At 45.3% G+C, this 19,065-nt stretch overlaps 1 protein-coding gene across 1 annotated transcript in view; it reads right to left on the bottom strand.

Annotated features, from left to right (window-relative positions):
• Nucleotides 1-352: 352 nt before the first annotated feature.
• The window catches only part of HS3ST2 (heparan sulfate-glucosamine 3-sulfotransferase 2), an 82,000-nt gene continuing 63,287 nt past the window's right edge, over nt 353-19,065 (bottom strand). The window contains exon 2 of the mRNA XM_031433059.2: nt 353-1,708. Coding sequence (XP_031288919.2) covers nt 1,090-1,708 — 619 coding nt within the window. The 3' untranslated portion in view covers nt 353-1,089. The remainder of the gene's footprint in view (nt 1,709-19,065) is intronic.

The raw sequence follows: 19,065 nt of genomic DNA, 5'->3' as shown, positions 1-19,065 counted from the left end.
AAATCCATATTTTCATATGAACACTCCCAAGTTTTAAATGTTGGAAATTATTCCAAAACCTCATGCTGGCCAAGCAAAAACATATCTGATGTCCTATTAGCCTCTAGTTTGGATTTATTTCAGATGTGAAGCTTAAGCAGGGAGCTGACTCTGTCAGACTATGTTTCAGAAAGAGGATGTCCCAGCCTTTGCCAGCAAGAACCTAGTCCACCCCCTTGCTTTCACCCAGGCAGTCTTTGCACCCCCTCACTGCCCTCCCAGACCAGCCCCAAAGCCGCCCCACCAGGCCTGGAGGAGCTGGATGAATGAGCTGTGCTCCAGGCTTGACTTATAGAAAAGGCCCAGCCATAAGGACGTGAGAGAGCCGTATTTATTTCACACGGACAAGCACGATTTGGTCGCATGCTGAACATGAAAGCTCGCGTGAGGAAAAGTACCCGTAACAGCAGAATTATGTGCTTTTGTCCACAGGGGGCGGGAAGAGTCACAGAGTGGCTTTCAAAGACAGCGCCCCTTCAAGCAGAGTTGAGACCACAGGCTTTGAAGCCTCTGGTTCATTTCATCATCAAAGGGTCTACCTCCTCAGAGTGGCCGGGTGCTTCCTGCTCTGCGATCTCCCCAGGAGCTGCTCAGGTCAGGGGGGCAAGGCTGGTCTCCCATCCATCACCCAGGGCGGCTTGGGGAGTTAAGCTCAGAGGAGAGGTACGTGCCACTCAAAATCAACAAGCCCACTCTGGGGTGGATAGTGACAGGGACAGACTGCTGTGTTCATAGCAACAGAACTATCACCACTTCTAATATGTATCATAATCAGAAGATCTGCTTTTCCTAAAGCCCCTTAGAGGCTAAAGGGAAACCATTTGGAATTGACCTGACATGCCAGACACAGAGCATCCTCGCCTGGACAGACTGGGGAGGGCTAGTGGCAGGGACCCCCTGGTCTCTTGGCCTTAACTGGGCTCCCCGGTCCCAGGAGGATGGAACCCATGATGGGAACAGGGGCTGGAGCCTGGGTTCGCTGGGGGGAAGAGGATCAGAGTGTCTCAGGGCAAGCCTCATGGAAGAGACATGCCTTTGCATCTCGGTGGCTCATTCCCACCTGAAGTCCTGGCCAACAGTTTCATAAAATTTAATATTATAAGGTCTATAAAATTCCCGAAGCTGGTCTATCACTTCAGGATCGATCTGTACATGAGTTCTGCCTTTCGATTTGCCCAGGCATCGGGGCAGGAGGCTTGACTCCGGCTTTTTCAAGCAAGGGAACCCTTTGGTCTTGTTGAAGTAGAAGTGCTTGTCCGTGATGAGCCTCTTGATGCCCAGGAAGTCCTGGACCCGCGCCATCTCGCCGGCCGGGTCGGTGATGAGCCGCTCGCCGCTGACGAAGTGGATCTGGGCCAGCGGGAAGTAGCGCAGCCAGCTCTCCAGGTGCAGCGCGTACATACCGATGCGGATGGCGTTCCACGACGCGTCCACCAGGCCCAGCGTGCGGTTGCGGAAGGAGAGGCCCTCGAAGGTGGGGATGTCCGGCTTCTTGGAGAGCGTCTGCGTGTAATCGGAGATGGCGCGGGTCACGGGGTTCCGCACCACCACGATCAGCTTGGTGTCCCGCGACATGTTGAAGATCCGTCGAGGGGCCTCTTGAGTGACGAAGTAGCTGGGCGTCTTCTCCAGTGTGATCTGGCTCTCGAGGGTCCGGGGCATCAGGCTCCTGTGGGGTTGGAAATGGCACAGGGTCAGCCAGGGCTCGCCTGGGCTGGGGTCCAGGGAGATCATCTCCCTCCACCCAGCTCCCTAGTGGAGACCCCCTCTCTCCTTTTTGATGTTTGAGGCTCCCCTGCTCTCACCTGATGAAGAACCCACTTTAACTCTTGTTGATTTTTTTTTTTAAGTCTTTAACAGTTCGCTTTAAGTCAGGAAACAACCTGCATGACCATCAGTATGGGTTAAACAAATGATGGAATAGCCAATTAATAGAGTTAGGTAGATCTGTGTGTACTGTCATGGAATGATTTCCAAGATTTAGTGCTGAAACGAAAAAAAAAAAAAGCAAGAGACAGCTGGATCATTTAGGGAGGGATACCAAGAAACCAATAAAAGTATTTGCTTCTGGGGAGGGGCCTTGAGTGGGAGCAGAGCAAGAGGGTCAGGGTAAATGAGAATTACTTTTTATTGTGTAATCTTTCACGCTGCTTGGAATTTTTATTGCATTTATTACGTATTCAAAACATACAAAGGAAGCCACTGAATATTGTTCTTGGAAAAGATAACTTCTCCAAATAGATGAAGAAAATCTTTTTTTGGAGGCAGAGGTGGGGGACAGTGTTTTAGAAATGAGTTCTGATGCCTTTTCCTGCTGAAACACATCTGAAACACATCCTTAGTATAAGACTGAAAAAGTAAAGAACTCCAGACTGGGAGGAACCCCAGTTGTAAACTGGCTAAGGCAATATCTCCGTCCTCTACGTTTTAATATCCTGGTTCTGAGATGAATACATTAGCTCACCCAAGAAATTAATAATAAAAGCCCACATATATATAAAATACATCTACAACAAGTTCCTTCTGTAAAGCACAGGGAACTCTATTTGATATCTCAGAGTAACCTATAATGAAAAAGAATATGAAAACGAATACATGCATGTATATGTATGACTGAAACATTATGCTGTACACCAGAAACTGACACAACATGGTAAACTCAATTAAAAAAGAACTAACTAGAAACACTGCTGAAGAAATTTTAAAAGACTTAAAAAACCCCACAGATGTCCAAGCCCCAACCCAGACCAACTGATTAAAAAATTTGGGGTTGGGTAATTTTTTGAAGTGTCTCAGATGATTCCAGTGTGCAGGAAGACTTGCAAACGACCAATACAGCAATCGTCCCTTCCCTACTCCTAACGCTGTGGTTTTTCCCACCCGCAAAGCACATTCCTCTGGGATACTGGCACCTGGTTCTTCTTAGTCCCAGTCCCTATCATCAGCTCTGCTCAGTGACCTGGCCTTGTAGTTCTTTGGTCAAATATCTCCATTTTCTCTTCTCTTTTAGCACCTCTTCCTCACGGCCATACCTTAGGTCTTGTCGTTGGAACTGCCCTAATTCTGAAAAGTTCCACTCTAGGGCTCTGTAGAGGGTTGAACCGTGACCCTCTAAAAGATATGTCCACCCAGAACCTTGAATGTGACCTTTTTTGGAAAAAGGATCTTTGCAGATGGAAGAAAGTGAAGGATCTTGAGATGAGGTAATCCTGGATTAGGGTTTCTTGTAAGGAATGTCCTTAGAAGAGGAGAGAAGAAGAGAAGAGACACACAGAGCAGGAGGCGATGTGACGGTGAAGGCAGAGCCTCCGGCAAAATAGCTGTAAGCCAGGAAATGACAAGCATTGTTGGCAGCCACCAGGAACTAGGAGAGAAGCATGGCGCCCATTTTTTTACTCGAAAAGGAACCAACCCTGCTGACAATTTGGTTTCCGAATTCTGGCCTCCAAAACTGTGAAAGAATAAATCTCCATTGTTTTAAGCCACCCAGTTGGTGGTCATTTGTTATGGCGGCCCCAGGAAACTGACACAGACCACACCTTCTTTCTTTCAACTTTCCCCACGGTCTCAGACTCATTATACCCGACCTTCAGATTTATCTGATGCCCTTGATTTCACTTTCCTCTAAACCTTCTCTGGACCCAGTGAATGGCCATTTCAGTAGCATCATCACCTTCATCATCATCATCATCATCACCATCATTCATTTCTTCGTACTACTCGCTCTTCCAGTCGTTAATCACGCATCTTTCCAACTTTTCATGTTTTCTAATTCTGTCTCTGGGTTGCCAAATGACAGTAGAGAAAAAATGACAACTGGATTCTTTTTTATTTTAAATTAGATTTATCTATTTTTTTTAATGGAGGGACTGGGGATTGAACCCAGGACCTTGTGCATGCTAAGCATGTGCTCTACCACTGAGCTATACCTTCCCCACCCTGAATTCTTTATATATTTATTAATTCTAGCTTCGATTGAGCCCTGAACACTGTTTGATAATCTTTTATATTTGTTTTTACATGCCCCCCCATCATTATCCTAGTAAGTGTTCCAAATGCTCACCATAAACTCCCAACCCTACTTCTGTCACCTAAGCTGACACATGACTAGTCTCCCACTACTCTGGAAATGTATACGCTGCCTCACCTCAACTTCTTCAATCTCTCTCTCCTCCACCTTGACAGTGACTGTATCTCCACCCATCCCGAGCCCCTCCCACTAGTCTCCGAGGACAAGTAGGCAGGGGCTCACCTGCCCACCTGTGTTCTCAGATCCCTTCCCGTCCTGCCTTCCCTGCACCCATCCGTTATGCCCTTGAATCTTCACATTCACTGTGCAGCCGATAAGCTGATACAACGGATATTTTGCTTGTAGGCCCAGGGTCTACGATGGACCCTTATGGGTAGAAGATTTTCGCAGTATTTATTAACACTGAGAAGGCCATTTTTAAAATTGGATCTCATTACAAGCAAACAATCACAGGTGCACCTGAATAGAACTCCTTGGCTGGAGTTTTGTAGAAATCGCCTGTGTTATTTTATGACCTTGGCACACAGCGTAATGAGGTGTTGGTCTTTGTGATGACAGTACATGAAATTACATATATGCGACAGTGCACTTCAGCATAAGGACTTTCCAAACTTTATGGGGGTTATTGATATGTAAAGGTCTTCAACACACAAAAGATTGACCCTGACAAGCCACTAAACAGATTTCTCTGCAATTGCCTTTGATAGGCTAAAGAATATCTCCAAGAGAGGAACTGAGGTTGCACCATTTCCCAAGCTTACCTGGCTAAGGAGTGATGATCTTTCGCCAGGAATACCAATTAACATCTCTCTCTGTTACCAGTTTGGAAAATTCTGACCCATCCCGGTGATTGCCAGAGTATCACATTGTTCCCCCAGCCATTCACTGAAGTGAGGTTCAGCCCTTCTAATTCTTAACTGGCACATCAGCTACAAAATCAAATTACAAATACTAAGGAAGACACAAACACGAGGCTGTTAATAACATCACACACAGGTCATCACTCCATGTACCTCAGTCAAATGTGTACCTCAGATGTTCTCTATCTCCCCCAAGGGACATCCTTACTTATTTATTTCCCATTAGGTCACTGGAATAGTGTACAGGAGGCCCGTGTGATGATAGCATAAACCAGGACACCGCGTGTCCACCCATCTCCCTGCTCGGTGAGCACATGGTGGGAGGGTTCATTAGATTTTTCCTTAAGGCTCACTTTTTCCTCCTCGTGTCGTTGTTCAAATTTTGCTTTCAGGGGCTAACAAACAGCTGGACTTTCCTCTCACCCTGTGACCCTGTTAAGCTTCAGCCTCCTCGCTTTCCTGTGCAGTTCTGCAAAAAATTACTGAAAGGATCATCTAACACTCACCGTTGGCCTCACCTCCCATCTGTTATTTTAACCTGCTCAGCAACAATTTCCCCTACATCTGGGAACAGCCTCCCGATTCTTTTTTTTTTTTTTTTTTTAAGGAACCACCACTCCTGCTTTGAATAAAATCTTAGCAGGCCAAGGAGAGGGTGCATGAGCGAAGTCAGGCTAATCAGTGCCAGGGGTGTCATAAAGACAAAATGTACCATGTGGACTGAATCTTCCAACCAGACACAGGAGCCTGGAAGAGCCTCCTTGTTAGTTCCTCTTATCCAGTCTCTTCAGCAGTCTTGGTTCTTGCCCTTCCTGAGACCTGGTTTTCCCACTTTCCTCTGTGTTCTGGGAGTCACTGCACATCCTTCTAAAATGTTTCCCTGCTTTTAGAGTCAGTGTCAGTTTCTGCTGCTGGCAACCCGAGAACTCTGACCTGTCATACAACCTGGCTTCCTCTCTGTGGAAGCTACCCTCCCCCCCACCCCTGTTATAAACCCCACAAGGCAGGGCAGGGTGCACCTTATTTGCATTATGTCTGCAAAGTCTACCAGAGTGCACGGCACAAGTGAGATCTCCATGAATATTTCTGAGGTTTACACAAAGCCAACAACCGGTCTAGCCAGGGGTACACTGAAGCCCTCATCCCCCTTCCACATTCTCAGCTCTCTCTGAAAAATTCTAGACCTTCACAGGAGTCTACCTCCTGTTTCTCTTATTCTATGTGATCTTCCTGGATGACCTCATTCCTTCCCCAGCCTTAGAGCTGCCCAGGAGCTGTTGCCTCCTCATAAGTCTGTAACTGCAGGTCCAACTTTCCCACACTCTGGACTGGAATGTTGGACTGAGTGGACCAGTATCTCATCTCCACAACCGAACTCACCATTTTCCTCCCCAGTCTTACTTCTCTCTTTTGCCTGTTTTTGTAGACAATATTGCCGTGAATCCGCTCACAAAGCAGAGAAACCTCAGTGTCATTCTTTTTTTTTTTTTTTAACATTTTTTTATTGAGTTATAGTCATTTTACAATGTTGTGTCAAATTCCAGTGTAGAGCGCAATTTTTCAGATATACATGAACATATATGTATTCATTGCCACATTTTTTCCTCTGTGAGCTACCATAAGGTCTTGTATATATTTCCCTGTGCTATACAGTATAATCTTGTTTATCTGTTCTACATTTTGAAATCCCAGTCTGTCCCTTCCCATCCCCTACCCCCTAGGCAACCACAAGTTTGTATTCTATGTCTATGAGTCTGTTTCTGTTTTGTATTTATGTTTTGTTTAGATTCCACATATGAGCGATCTCATATGGTATTTTTCTTTCTCTTTCTGGCTTACTTCACTTAGAATGACACTCTCCAGGAACATCCATGTTGCTGCAAATGGTGTTATGTTGTCGGTTTTTATGGCTGAACAGTATTCCATTGTATAAATATACCACATCTTCTTTATCCAGTCATCTGTTGATGGACATTTAGGCTGTTTCCATGTCTTGGCTATTGTAAATAGTGCTGCTAAGAACATTGGGGTGCAGGTGTCTTTTTGAAGTAGGGTTCTTTCTGGATATATGCCCAGGAGCAGGATTCCTGGGTCATATGGTAAGTCTATCCCTATTCTTTTGAGGAATCTCCATACTGTTTTCCACAGTGGCTGCACCAAACTGCATTCCCACCAGCAGTGTAGGAGGGTTCCCTTTTCTCCACAGCCTCTCCAACATTTGTCATTTGTGGATTTTTGAATGACAGCCATTCTGGCTGGTGTGAGGTGATACCTCATTGTAGTTTTGATTTGCATTTTCTGATAATTAGTGATATTGAGCATTTTTTCATGTGCCTATTGATCATTTGTATTTCTTCCTTGGAGAATTGCTTGTTTGGGTCTTCTGCCCATTTTTGGATTGGGTTGTTTGTTTTCTTCTCATTAAGTCGTATGTGCTGCTTATATATTCTGGAGATTAAGCCTTTGTCGGTTTCATTTGTAAAAATTTTCTCCCATTCCGTAGGTTGTTGTTTTGTTTTACTTCTGGTTTCCTTTGCTGTGCAGAAGCTTGTAAGTTTAATTAGGTCCCATTTGTTTATTCTTGCTTTTATTTCTATTGCTTGGGTAGACTGCCCTAGGAGAATATCTTTGAGATGTATGTCAGATAATGTTTTGCCTATATTTTCTTCCAGGAGGTTTATTGTATCTTGTCTTGTGTTTAAGTCTTTGATCCATTTTGAGTTTATTTTTGTGTATGGTGTAAGGGGGGTGTTCTAGCTTCATTGATTTACATGCTGCTGTCGTTTTCCCAACACCATTTGCTGAAAAGACTGTCTTTATTCCATTGTATATTCTTGCCTCCTTTGTCGAAGATTAGTTGACCAAAAGTTCATGGGTTCATTTCTGGGCTCCCTCAGCGTCATTCTTGACTCCTCACATCTAACGTGTGTCATTCAGTTCTCATGTCTCTGCCTCCCTCTCCTGGCCCCACTCGGACAGCCTCAGGTTCTTGTCACCTGTTCCTCTGACAACAGATTTCTCTCTGACCTCCTCGCTTCTCCTCTCTTCTCTGTTCAATCCATTCTGCTTGTGTCCACCAGGGAAATCCTTCCAAAGCAAACCCAATATTGTCAACCATCAGTTATTCTTTGGAATAAAGCCCACGTTCCTTGACTTGGTACCCAGGGTTACTGCTTACCTCTCCAGAATTCATCTCATGCCACTTCCCGGCAGCCTGATGCTCCTACTACGCTGAACACAAAATCCCTTCCTGAACACATCCTGTTCTTTCCTGTGTTCTGCACTTGCTGAGTTTTCTGTTTTATTTTCTAAGACTCTGGATCATCTTTCTTGTCTCTTTTACCCTGACAAATGTCTGCTCATCTTTCTAAGCCCAAAGGAAAAGTCACACCCTCTGTGAACCCTTACTTGTAATTTCTTGGCACTTCCTGCATCCAGCACTTAAAACGTAATCCCACTGTGTGAAACTTACAAGGAATGCATCCATTTAGAGCAACAGATCGTCAGCATCTTGGGCAGGTCTCTTGTTCATCTGTGCCTTCCTAGCGCAATTCCTGGCATGCCATAGGTGCCCCCCAAAATTGATCAAAGAGCCAGTGTCAAAGATAGGTGCCTATGAAGAGGTTTCCAGTAATTCAGTAAACATTTGCTGAAGAGAACAAACAATAAAAGCAAGGCTTTAGTTTGGGAACAACAAAGGAGAAGTGTGTGTGCCAGAGGAGATCTGGGAGTTTTCCCCGTTCCACAAAAGTCCACGCTTTATCTTCTCCCCAAGGGAAAAATCACAGACTTCTGGGACCCTCACCAAAAAAGGGAAAAAAAAAAATCCAAATTCTTTCTGGTCAGCTTGAGACTCTCTAGAGATGGCATTTTCTGGCCCACCCGGAAGGGCTGAGGCAGCCCCTGTGGCCCCCCTGTCCACACCAGGGACGTGCTGTGAGTGTCCCAGCACGTGGGCGCCTCTGAGCAGGGCTGGCACGCTCCTGATCATTACCGACAGGAGTCTCTGGAAGATTTCATTTCCTGCTATATCTGTACACTCGGTGTATGTATCTGGGAAGGCCTGGCTGCTTGGGGGATTTTGGTGATTCACTAGCTCCTAGCTGGGCAACCAGGCTCCTTGAAAATCGTTACAGTCTCCAGAGGGATAATTAGGAGCAAAAGAGGAGGGAAAAGGCTTTCTTGCAAGCAACTGGTGCTTAAAACTGAAACTGCTCCACCCGCTCACCTGGCACGTGTTGGCCGAGCAAAGGCACAGCACCTGTGAGTCCCCTCTTGCATCATGGGACCCCTTCCTTCCAAGCCTGCAGCCCCAAATCCTCACACTTACGTGACCCAGGAGGAAAACACCGCGTCCTAGCTTGAACTCCATCAATAATTCTTCAAAGCTTATAGGATAAAGGTCTTAACAAGATATATGTAGCTCTTTGTGATCTGGTCCATGGCCACCCTGGGCTCTGGCCAGAGTGGACTACTCAGAGCTTTCCCCACAAAATTGTATTTTTCTTGTTAAGGGGCCTTTGACATGTTGTGCTGTCTGCATGAATCCCCTGTGGCTAGCGGGCAGAACTTCTTCATCTCTTAGCTCTTAGCTCATTGTCACCTCCACCAGGGAGCCTTCCCTGACTGTGTCCTTATTATTTTCCCCTTCCCAACAGTTAAGCATTTGTTACCTGTGATTCCATGGTACTCACTATAGACATCCCATTTTTCACACATCTGTCATCACCCTAGAGTGTAAGGTCACAGAAGGCAGGGATCACGTCTGTCACCTCTCTATTGACAATGCCTGTCCTGTGCCTGGTATGCATTCATGTATTTGTTCATTGAACAAGCATTTACTGAGCACCTGCTGTGTGCCAGGATACAAAGACAGGCATGTTGTAGTCTCCGTCCTTAAGGAGTTAAAAGCCTTATATACCCTGGGGGAGAGGGGGCCGCCTTTTCCCAGTGAGAGGGACTGCACTGAACCTGGCTTCCTACCAGAGCTGGTGGCTTCCTCCCTCTGGCAGGAGGGGCCATACCTGAACCCAATTTCTGATACACGGGCTGGGCAGCTGGCTTTCCCAGATAACTCCTGTAAACAGCTGGCACCTCAGACCAGCCTGCCTGGGGTCCCAGTAGTTGGACTGTCCCCTGGCCGACAAGACTGCTCTCACTCCTGCCCTATAAGGAAGGAAGCTGATGGAGGTGTTGGGTCCCTTCCCTGGAGGGTAAACCCATAGTTGGTCCAGACTCTGGCATGTCCCCCTGGGTGATGGTGAGGAGACAGAGCAACCCCATGCCGAGCTCTTCTACTCCCAGTTTCCCCAGTAACACCTGTTCTTTCCCCTGTACTTCGTGCATTTTGGAATTTGTCCTGAGTCCTGCTCTGAGACAGATGGAGATAAGAAGGGGATCCTGCTTGTATGATGTGTCCACACAGAGAGGTTCAAGGGGCACCGGTCTACTTTGGTGGCTGCTTGTCAGTATGGGATGTGGAGTCAAAGAGATCTGAGTTTGAGTTCTGGCCCTTGCTAACCAGAAGAAGCGGGCACACAGCTTATTTCACTTAATGTAACGTCCTACGGGTTCATCCACGTTGTCGCAAACGGCAGCCATTCCTTCCTTTTTTTATGGCCGAGAGAGAAATAAGCCAAGCACAGAAAGACAAATACTATTTCACTCACCTGTGGAATCTGTTGAACTCCCAGAAGCAGAGAGCAGAAAGGAGGCTGCCAGGGGCTGAGGGGGTGGGGGACATGGGAAGATGCTAGTTCAAAGGGACAAACATTCAGCTGTAGGATGTATACATTCTGGGGATTTAATGTACAGCATGGTGACGATAGTTATTGATACCGTGTTGTATACTTGACATTTGCTGAGACGGTCAGTCTTAAGTGTTCTCTCCATACACACAAAATGGTAACAATATGAGGTGATGGATGTGTTAATTCACCTGACTGTGGTAACCATCTCACAGTGTATACATATATTACAGCATTATGATGTATATCTTTTTTAAAAAAGGGCCGGCAGCATGCATCAGCCATGTACACAGTCTTCTACGGACTGAGTGTGTCCTCCTATGTCCCCCACCTCAAACTCATACCCTGATGTCCTAACCCCCACGGTGACGGTATGTTGAGGTGCAGCGTGTGGGAGGAATTAGGTCATGAGAGTGAAAGCCTCACAAATGGGCTTAGGGCTCTTTTACAGAGATGTGGGAGAGATGAGCTCTCCATCTCTGCCACGTGAGGACGCAGGAAGAAGGTGTCCAGCTGTAAACCAGGAGGAGAGTCCTCACCTGGAACCAAATTGGTTGCCACCTTGACCTTGGACTTTGAACCTCTGTACTGTGAGAAGCAAGTTTCTATCGTTTAAGTTCCCCAGCCTATGGGATTTTTGTTACAGCAGCCCAAGCTGATTGAGACATGGTCACTGATGCCCGAGACGGGAACAAGTGGACAGCTCACAATTCTGGTGCCGCGACTGGCAGCCCAGTGTGGTTTGCAGCTCTGGGTATGAACCACCTCACTCGGTCTCTGCATTAACTCTCACCCTTCCTGTTCGTGGGCCGAGGAATCTGTGACACGGGGAACTAAAGTCAGTCACCACAGCCACGTAGCAAGTTGCAAAATCTGGATTCAAGCAAGTGTGACTCTAACACTGGAAGAAAACGTGAGAATATAAAATTAATCTTGGCACGAGGACAGCCTTTCTAAGCATGAGACAAAACTCATGGAGGAAAAGACTGAAAAGTTAGATACAAAAAAATGCAAGTCTCTGGGATGGAAAAATAAAAGGAAAAAAAAGAAAAAGAAAACCACAAATAAAATAAAAGGAAAATGACTGGCTGGAAAAATATTTGCAGTACATAAGATAGGGAGACTAAAGATGATTTCATATATTTTTAATATCTGTGTACATGCTTATATATTTTATATATTTTTCAACGTTCCTGCAAATTAATGAGAAAAAGAATCAGCTGGTAGAATAAAGGAACACAGACTAAGAGAAGTTAATAATAAAAGAGCTACTAATGGGAAATAAATATATGAAAAGATACTCTAACTCTCTTAAAATTAAAGAAATGCAAATTAAAACCAAGATGAGATAGACTGGAAAATATATTTTATTTTCTTTTAATTCTTCTTTTTCTTTTCAATTTTTGAAGCAATTCGGTTTATTTATTTATTTATTTACTTAATGGGTGTACTGGGGATTGAACCCAGGACCTCGTGCATGCTAAGCATGCCCTCTACTAATTGAGCTATACCTTGCCCCTGATTGGAAAATTTATTTTTAAAAATTATAAGTTATCGCTAGCAGAAGTGTAGAACAAAGTACTCTCCAATAGTGGAGGGAGCAGAAATCAATGCATCTTTAGAAGGACAAGAAGATACTATCTACCCAAATGTAAAAGGCACATACCCTTGAACCCAGCAGTTCCACTTCTGGAAATGTATTTGTACGAGAATGTAAAGCCCTGTGTGCAAGAACGTTTGTTGCAGCATTTGTGGCAGAGATGGGGAGGTGTTCACCAAAGATTCCTGCCCCTCCCTCCAATAGTGTAGCTCTGTTTCTAGAGGGCAGCTGCCCAGCCAAGGACTACATTTCCCAGCAGCTCCTGCACAGGTGGGGCCCTGTGACTGCTTCTTGCCATAGACCTACAGTGTGTTACCTCCAGGCTCGAGTGCTTACAAAGTAGGTGTGTCCTTTCCATTGTCTCTTCTGTCTTCTAGCAGAATGCAGAGAACTCTGAGGCCCTAGCAGGGGACAGTCCAAAAGGTAGAAAGGACAGGAAGACCACTTACAACTGGGAAAACAGCCCCCTTGGACTATTGTGAGCAAGACATAAACTCTTCTCTCGGGGTTTGTTTGTTACAGCAGCTGGCATTGACCTAATGACTGAAACACTGTGACAGAAAGAGGCCAGAAGCAACCTACATGCCCCTGGGTGGGAAGCTCGTTAAATAAACTCTAGTGAGGCCAGACAATAGCTTATTATGTGACTTAAAAAAATGAGGTGGATCTATAGCTATTGATGCAGAAAGGAATCCAAGATGTGTTATTAAGTGAAAAAAAGCAAGTTGTAGAACAGGAAGTTCAATATGTGCCTATTTATATACAAAATACTCACACACATAAAAATACGCAGTAAACTGTTTACAGTGGTTACCTCTGGAGAATAACTCTCGGAGACCTGGATGGCCTGAGGTGTAGAATGGGACTTTGTTTTCACCTTTATCTTTCTGCACTCAATGGATTTTTTTCCTCTTTGCCATGAGCATGCATTCTTTGCAGTTTTTAAAAAAACTAGCTCATAAAAATCTACATTAAAAAGTCTCCATTGGTATTGTTTAAGGAGAAGAGAGCCTGTATGGAAAGCAGTCGAGGAGTGAGGGAGAGGAAATGTGTCTGGAGGAGCCAAGGTGTGGGTGGGGAGCAAGGATGCAGGAGGCTGGGAACGCACAGCCCTGCTCTCCAGAATCTTGGCTGGGAAAGGGGGCGGGGTTGTAATAGAAAAGAACAAATCTGACTCCATATTAGATCTGTTCCTTTGACTTTAACCCTGTGCTTTGTTTACTAGGCTTAGTCGTGCTGGTTGGGCACCTTTTGTAAAAGAATGTTGCCTATAGCCTGAAATATATAGGCTCGAACCTTTAAGGATATTAACACTTTTCCATTCATACCAAGATCACAATTTGCGGAATAGAAAATAATGTCTGTTTTGTTGGAGGTTTTACGGGGACACTGTGACCTGACCCACGTGGACAGCTGTAAGAACAAAGGATTCCACAAACAAAGAATTTCTACATCAAGAAGTTTGCAACAACCAAGCATACCCCCTCCCCCTTTCAGTATAAAAGGAGCCTGAATTCTGACTTGGGGAAGATGGCTCTCCAGGACATTAGTCTGCCATCTTCTCAGTCTGCCGGCTTTCCGAATAAAGTCATTATTCCTTGCCCCAACAGTTGCCCAGTTTATTGGCCTGTCGTGAGGCAAGCAGAATGAGGTCGGACTCGGTAACAGGACGACCGTGGGTGTTGAATGAATGGATTTTCCTGCTGTACGTACAGCTCCTATAAGTTTCCAGGGAACTGGACCTCCATTTCTCAGGCACCATCTGCAGCTAGCCTGGCCTGACCTTGGGGACACTATCAGGGCACCTTCTGTGGGTAACTCTGGGTCTCTCACCTTCTCTCTGTCTGGGCTTAGCTCCTTCCCCGCAATGTAAGCCTACTCTCCCTTGCTCCAGGGAGTGGGTCCCTTAAGTCTGCGCTTCGCATGGTTTAATGCACATTCGTATTGATTGGGGGTTGGAGGGAGTCTTGCTGATATGCAGATTCTGATTCTGTAAGTCTAGGAAGGGGGCCGAGATTCTGCATTTGTACCTAACAGGCTCTGCAGTGAGGCTGACGGGCTGGTCCATGGTCCACAGTTTAAGTAGTCAGGCCCTGGCCATCCGTACACAAATTGCATAGTCAGTGAATGTCTATGCATTAAATGGGATTGGCTGATTGATGTCGGACAACGAACTGTAGATAATGTGAATTCAGAAGACCCAGATTTGAGGCCCAGCTTTTCCATTTCCTGGCCTTGTGACTTTCACAGTAGTTTCCTCAATGCAACGTGTGGGTGATGGTAATAAGGACTTCACTTGGCTGGATAAACATGTGAGAGGCCCATGTAAACTGTAAAGCACTGTGTCCAGCCATCAATGGGTTCCTCTTTCTCTGTTCAATTTCCCCCCTTTCGTTTAAGTCTTTTCTTTTTTTGTTTTTTAATTTATTCAGTTATTTTTAAGAGTGAGATAGAATTAACATATAACATTATGTCAGTTGCAGGTGTACAACATAATGATTCGACATATGTATATGTTGTGAAGTGATCACCACAGTAAGTCTAGTAAATACTCATCACTACACACAGTTACACAATTTTTCTTGTGAAGAGACCTTGTTCTTTTATTTTTAAAGAATATACAGTAATATAATGATTGATACATAGAATAATTCTTAAAAGATAATAAGATCTGGATGAAATTGATTGCCTTCAGGGAGAACTGTAACTCTGGGCTCAGTGCTTACTGTGTACCATTCTTCCCAAAGTTCTTAACATAAAGCTCAGTGGCTCTCCTTCCTCACCTCACATTCATCCTCAACTTCCCACCCCTCACCCTCTGAAGCAGCTCTCTGAGCGAACCCATGAACGCCAATCCCATTCTGTCCTGGCCTAGTTTAACCTATCTGAGATGTCAGCTCGTTCCCTACTTCTAGGGGACGCTGTTCTCTCTTGGCTTGGAGAATACAATGTCTTGGTTTCCTTTTTCCCCCTCTAACTTGTCCTTCTCCACACATATTTCAGTTATTTTTCCTCCACTTACTCCTTATCTCTTTGTGTCTCACTAAATGGCCTCACCATCCACAAGTGGCCCCAGCAACACTCACATCTAATCTATAACTGAATCCAACTGGTCACTTCTCACCCAGCCTCTTCTGGTGATTAGTCCCTGCCAGTTCAGGTCCAATCACAGATTCCTCATTCAGGGGCAGAGCTGCAGGAAGCAGCCCAGCATCTTTCTCTAGCAAGGCTCTGCTCTCCAGCACCCATTCTGAGCCAGCTTGCTCTTGTGTGACACTCCCCAGGGACGTCAACATCCAGGAAGCAAGATGGTCCCCCGGGGCCTACCAAATGGGCTCAAGGCTACCAGAGGTGGCACCAAATGGTGGCTTAGGGGACCTCCATTCTCCTTACAGGCTCCCGAAGTCAATCTAAGTGAAAACAGATGGAGGGGAAGAAGGGAAAGTACCGCAGGAGAATGTCTGAAACTGGCAGGTTGGCTCCAGTACAAACACCTGATGGTTGACACAAAGAGGGCCTTGGCACAGCCAGCAGTTCCGCCACGGTCCTCTGGCCAGCTCACTTGCCCGTTCTGCACAACAACATCAGACCTTTTCCATTCTTGGTAAATGATCAAAGCCTGCACTTTCCTGCCCCTCTCAGCAGATGAGCTCACACCATAGAGAATACAGAAACTGTTAGAACAGAACCTCGTCATTACCCTGCTGCCAAACACCAAGTTTTCCACACTGATTAGCCCCAGGCCGAGGATGGAGCCAGTCCCCCCTGGCCTGTGCATCTCCACCTCCACCTCCCAGGGTTCCCTGCCTGCGGTGTCCATGGAGGCCCCTCCTTCCACCTGTGCCTGGATCCACACTGAGGACCTGTCAGTCCTTAGAGCAGTTCTGAAAGCTACCCAGGCATCTGCAAACACCCCAGCCAAAGTCTAGATGAGTCCATGAGTTTATCTTATTTTTTTAACACCAAGCTTTACAATCTCACACTCCAGAGTCACCCCCCCCCCCCCCCCCCGGTACTACATTTGCAGGGTGGAGTTCCGCAAGCCTGCCCCTACTTCCGGCAGCATAGCAGTGCCCCCTAGCAGAAGGTGATCCAACTGCCGCTTTTGGAGGCAACACCTTCTGCCTGGCCCGCCCCAATTCCCTGCAGCCTCCCTGGGAGAAATTAGCCACTGCCAGGAGTCTTTTCCATTTTGTCTCCCAAAGAGGCAGGTGTAACAGAATACGTGAGGCCCAGTGTTTGCAAGGGTGAGCTGGGGTTGGCTCTCTGATCGTGCAGGGAGCCAGGGGAGCAGCGCTGTTGTGCAAAGCACTGGGGAGTCAGCTGCTCAAATATCATCCAGGCCTCCCGTGCACCCAAAGCTGCATGGAAGGTTGTTGAGTCAACAGCACTTCCACAGGGTCCAGGACCCACCCCAAACTGCAAATCTGGATTCTTGTCCAGGCTGTGATGTGGGATGGTCCAGCTCAGCATTTCAGTTCTGCAAGGCAGTCGGGACACCCAGTAAGATGAGCTAGCGGACACTCTCAAATCCTTCAGTCCTATCTTTTCCTGACTCCAGGCCTTTTCTGCTATTTCTGCCTAGAACGCGTTTCCCTGACTCTTCCATGGCTCAGTCCTTCCCATCCTCAGATCTCTGTTCAAAGGTCACCATTCTCACATGCCACTCTCTAAACCCCATGGTTTATTTCCCTCATAGCATAGTCTCTAATTCTCTTAACGTATCTGTTTATCTATTGCCACCCCTCCACCCCAGTTAGTCTGCAAACCCCATCAGGAAGGGATGGTGTCTTCCTTGCTGACTGTGGAGTTTTCAGTCCTTGTCACAGTGCCTCACCATCACAGGCAGCCAAAAAACCATGACTCAGGCTTGTTGAATGAATAACAGGGGAAGAATCAAAGTCTAAAGCAAGAACACCTTGATTCCTTGAGGAAATGCAGTGGTCTGAGCTCTTTATATGTCATCTCTGCGGTGCAAGTGATTCATGGATGAAAAGTACTTTTTTTTTTTTAAACAGTTTTGTGTTTATTTTAATGCATTTTAGAAAATTAGAACTAGAACATCATCTTTGTTTAACAGATTTCACTGCTTAGAATGAGGCTTCAATATGGAGTGAACACAGAAAATGTGAGTTGATCTCAAGACAAACATTAAGTAAATAATAGTATATATGGTACAAGAATTTAGAAAAAAGGCGGTCCTTCAGTGGCTCAAGTTTGGGAACCTCTGACTCAAAACAATGTTAGTTCAGCCAAAGAGAATCCAAGCCAGAGTAATGTGGACAGAGACTCATTCAACAATTCAATAATTCAGTAATTATTAAGCACCTGTTTGCCAGCCATTGTGCTAGGTGCTGAGGTCATGGCTCTAAATAAGAGATGTAGGTAGCACTTGCCCTCATGGAGCCTCTGGTCTGGTGGAGGAGACAATGGACAAATAAGCAATATATCATTGCAATTTGGGGTGGAGGCAAAGGTGAGCAAGTGTAACGAGGGAATTGAGTGGTCGGAGGAACCCCACTGTGGACATTTGAGCAGAAGGGTCAAGAGATGCACATTGGCTTGGATGAAAGAACATAGGATGAAATGAAAAGACAAGAGGATAAGACAAAAAGAGGTGTGGATGGTACGATGGTATTGTAGGGAACCTAAAATGCATTAGCCAACTACACTGACAGCGGTCAAGAGTAGAACTAGCAACAGAGAAAATAAAAATCAGAACAAACATGAGCCTGACCTTGGGCTTCTCAAGTAAAAGTCCACAAGACTGAACTGGCGAGAGAGAAGGTGACCTGGAAGACAGAGTCGTCATAGGCAGTGAATAGTCTGTTGAAGAGGAAACCTGAAACAAATCGGACAGAGCTGTAGGCAGAGATTTCATTAAAGAGATATTTCCAGAGATAAAAGATGGCAATGTGGGCAGATCAAAAGGTCAGTTTAGTCCGAACAAAATAAAACTCACATCACAAATCCATCCATATATCCATGCATCCATGCATCCATGCATCAATGTATCCATGCATCCATCCATCCATCTATCCATCCATCATCTATCTATACAAACATGTGTCAGGGCAAACATTTAAAATTATACATGAAATGTGAAAGTTCTATAAGAATTATACATACCCAGAATGGATAAAGCAAACAAAACAGTTTTTCTGCAAATTCAAGCCAGACAAAGACTTTGTAGCAACATTAAGTCCTAGAAAACACAGACCATCACCCATAGAGTTTGGCAGAAAAAAAAATTGTGACTGCCAATGCTTAGTACTTAGTCAATTTGCTTGTGAAGGCAAAAGAAAAAGCACTATAAGATGTGCAACAGCGTGAAAAGCGTTTGACCTCATTCTCCAAAAAGCTCCTTGAAAATAAAAGCCATGACCTGAGCTCTGGTGTGAAAGAACTGGAGAATGGGGAAGTCATACATGAAAGGACAGTGAATGGGGCTGAACAAAGCACTCAGCCCAAATAACTAATACATTTAACTCCTAATATCAAGATTTTTTTCCTTTAAAAATTAGATAGAAAAATTAATAACTTATACTTTAATACTATTGAAAAATTAATAATTTGACCAATCAAATTTAAAATCTTAGGTTAAACGGACAAAGACTGAGAAGCTGGCAGTAGAGGAAGAAGGGGAGGGGAGGGGCAGAGGGAGCACACGAGATTCTTTATCAAAAGGTCCTTCCTTCTCATTTACTCTAGTAGAGAAAAGTAAAATGAAGAATTAAAAACAGGACATCTATTTTTCAAAATACTGGAAAATAAAGAAGGAAAGTAAAT

This window comes from Camelus dromedarius, chromosome 24, assembly GCF_036321535.1.
Source record: "Camelus dromedarius isolate mCamDro1 chromosome 24, mCamDro1.pat, whole genome shotgun sequence".
In the NCBI taxonomy this organism is placed as follows: domain Eukaryota; kingdom Metazoa; phylum Chordata; class Mammalia; order Artiodactyla; family Camelidae; genus Camelus; species Camelus dromedarius.
The sequence above is the reverse complement of the archived record's forward strand: the minus strand, read 5'-3'. Positions and strand labels throughout refer to the sequence as shown.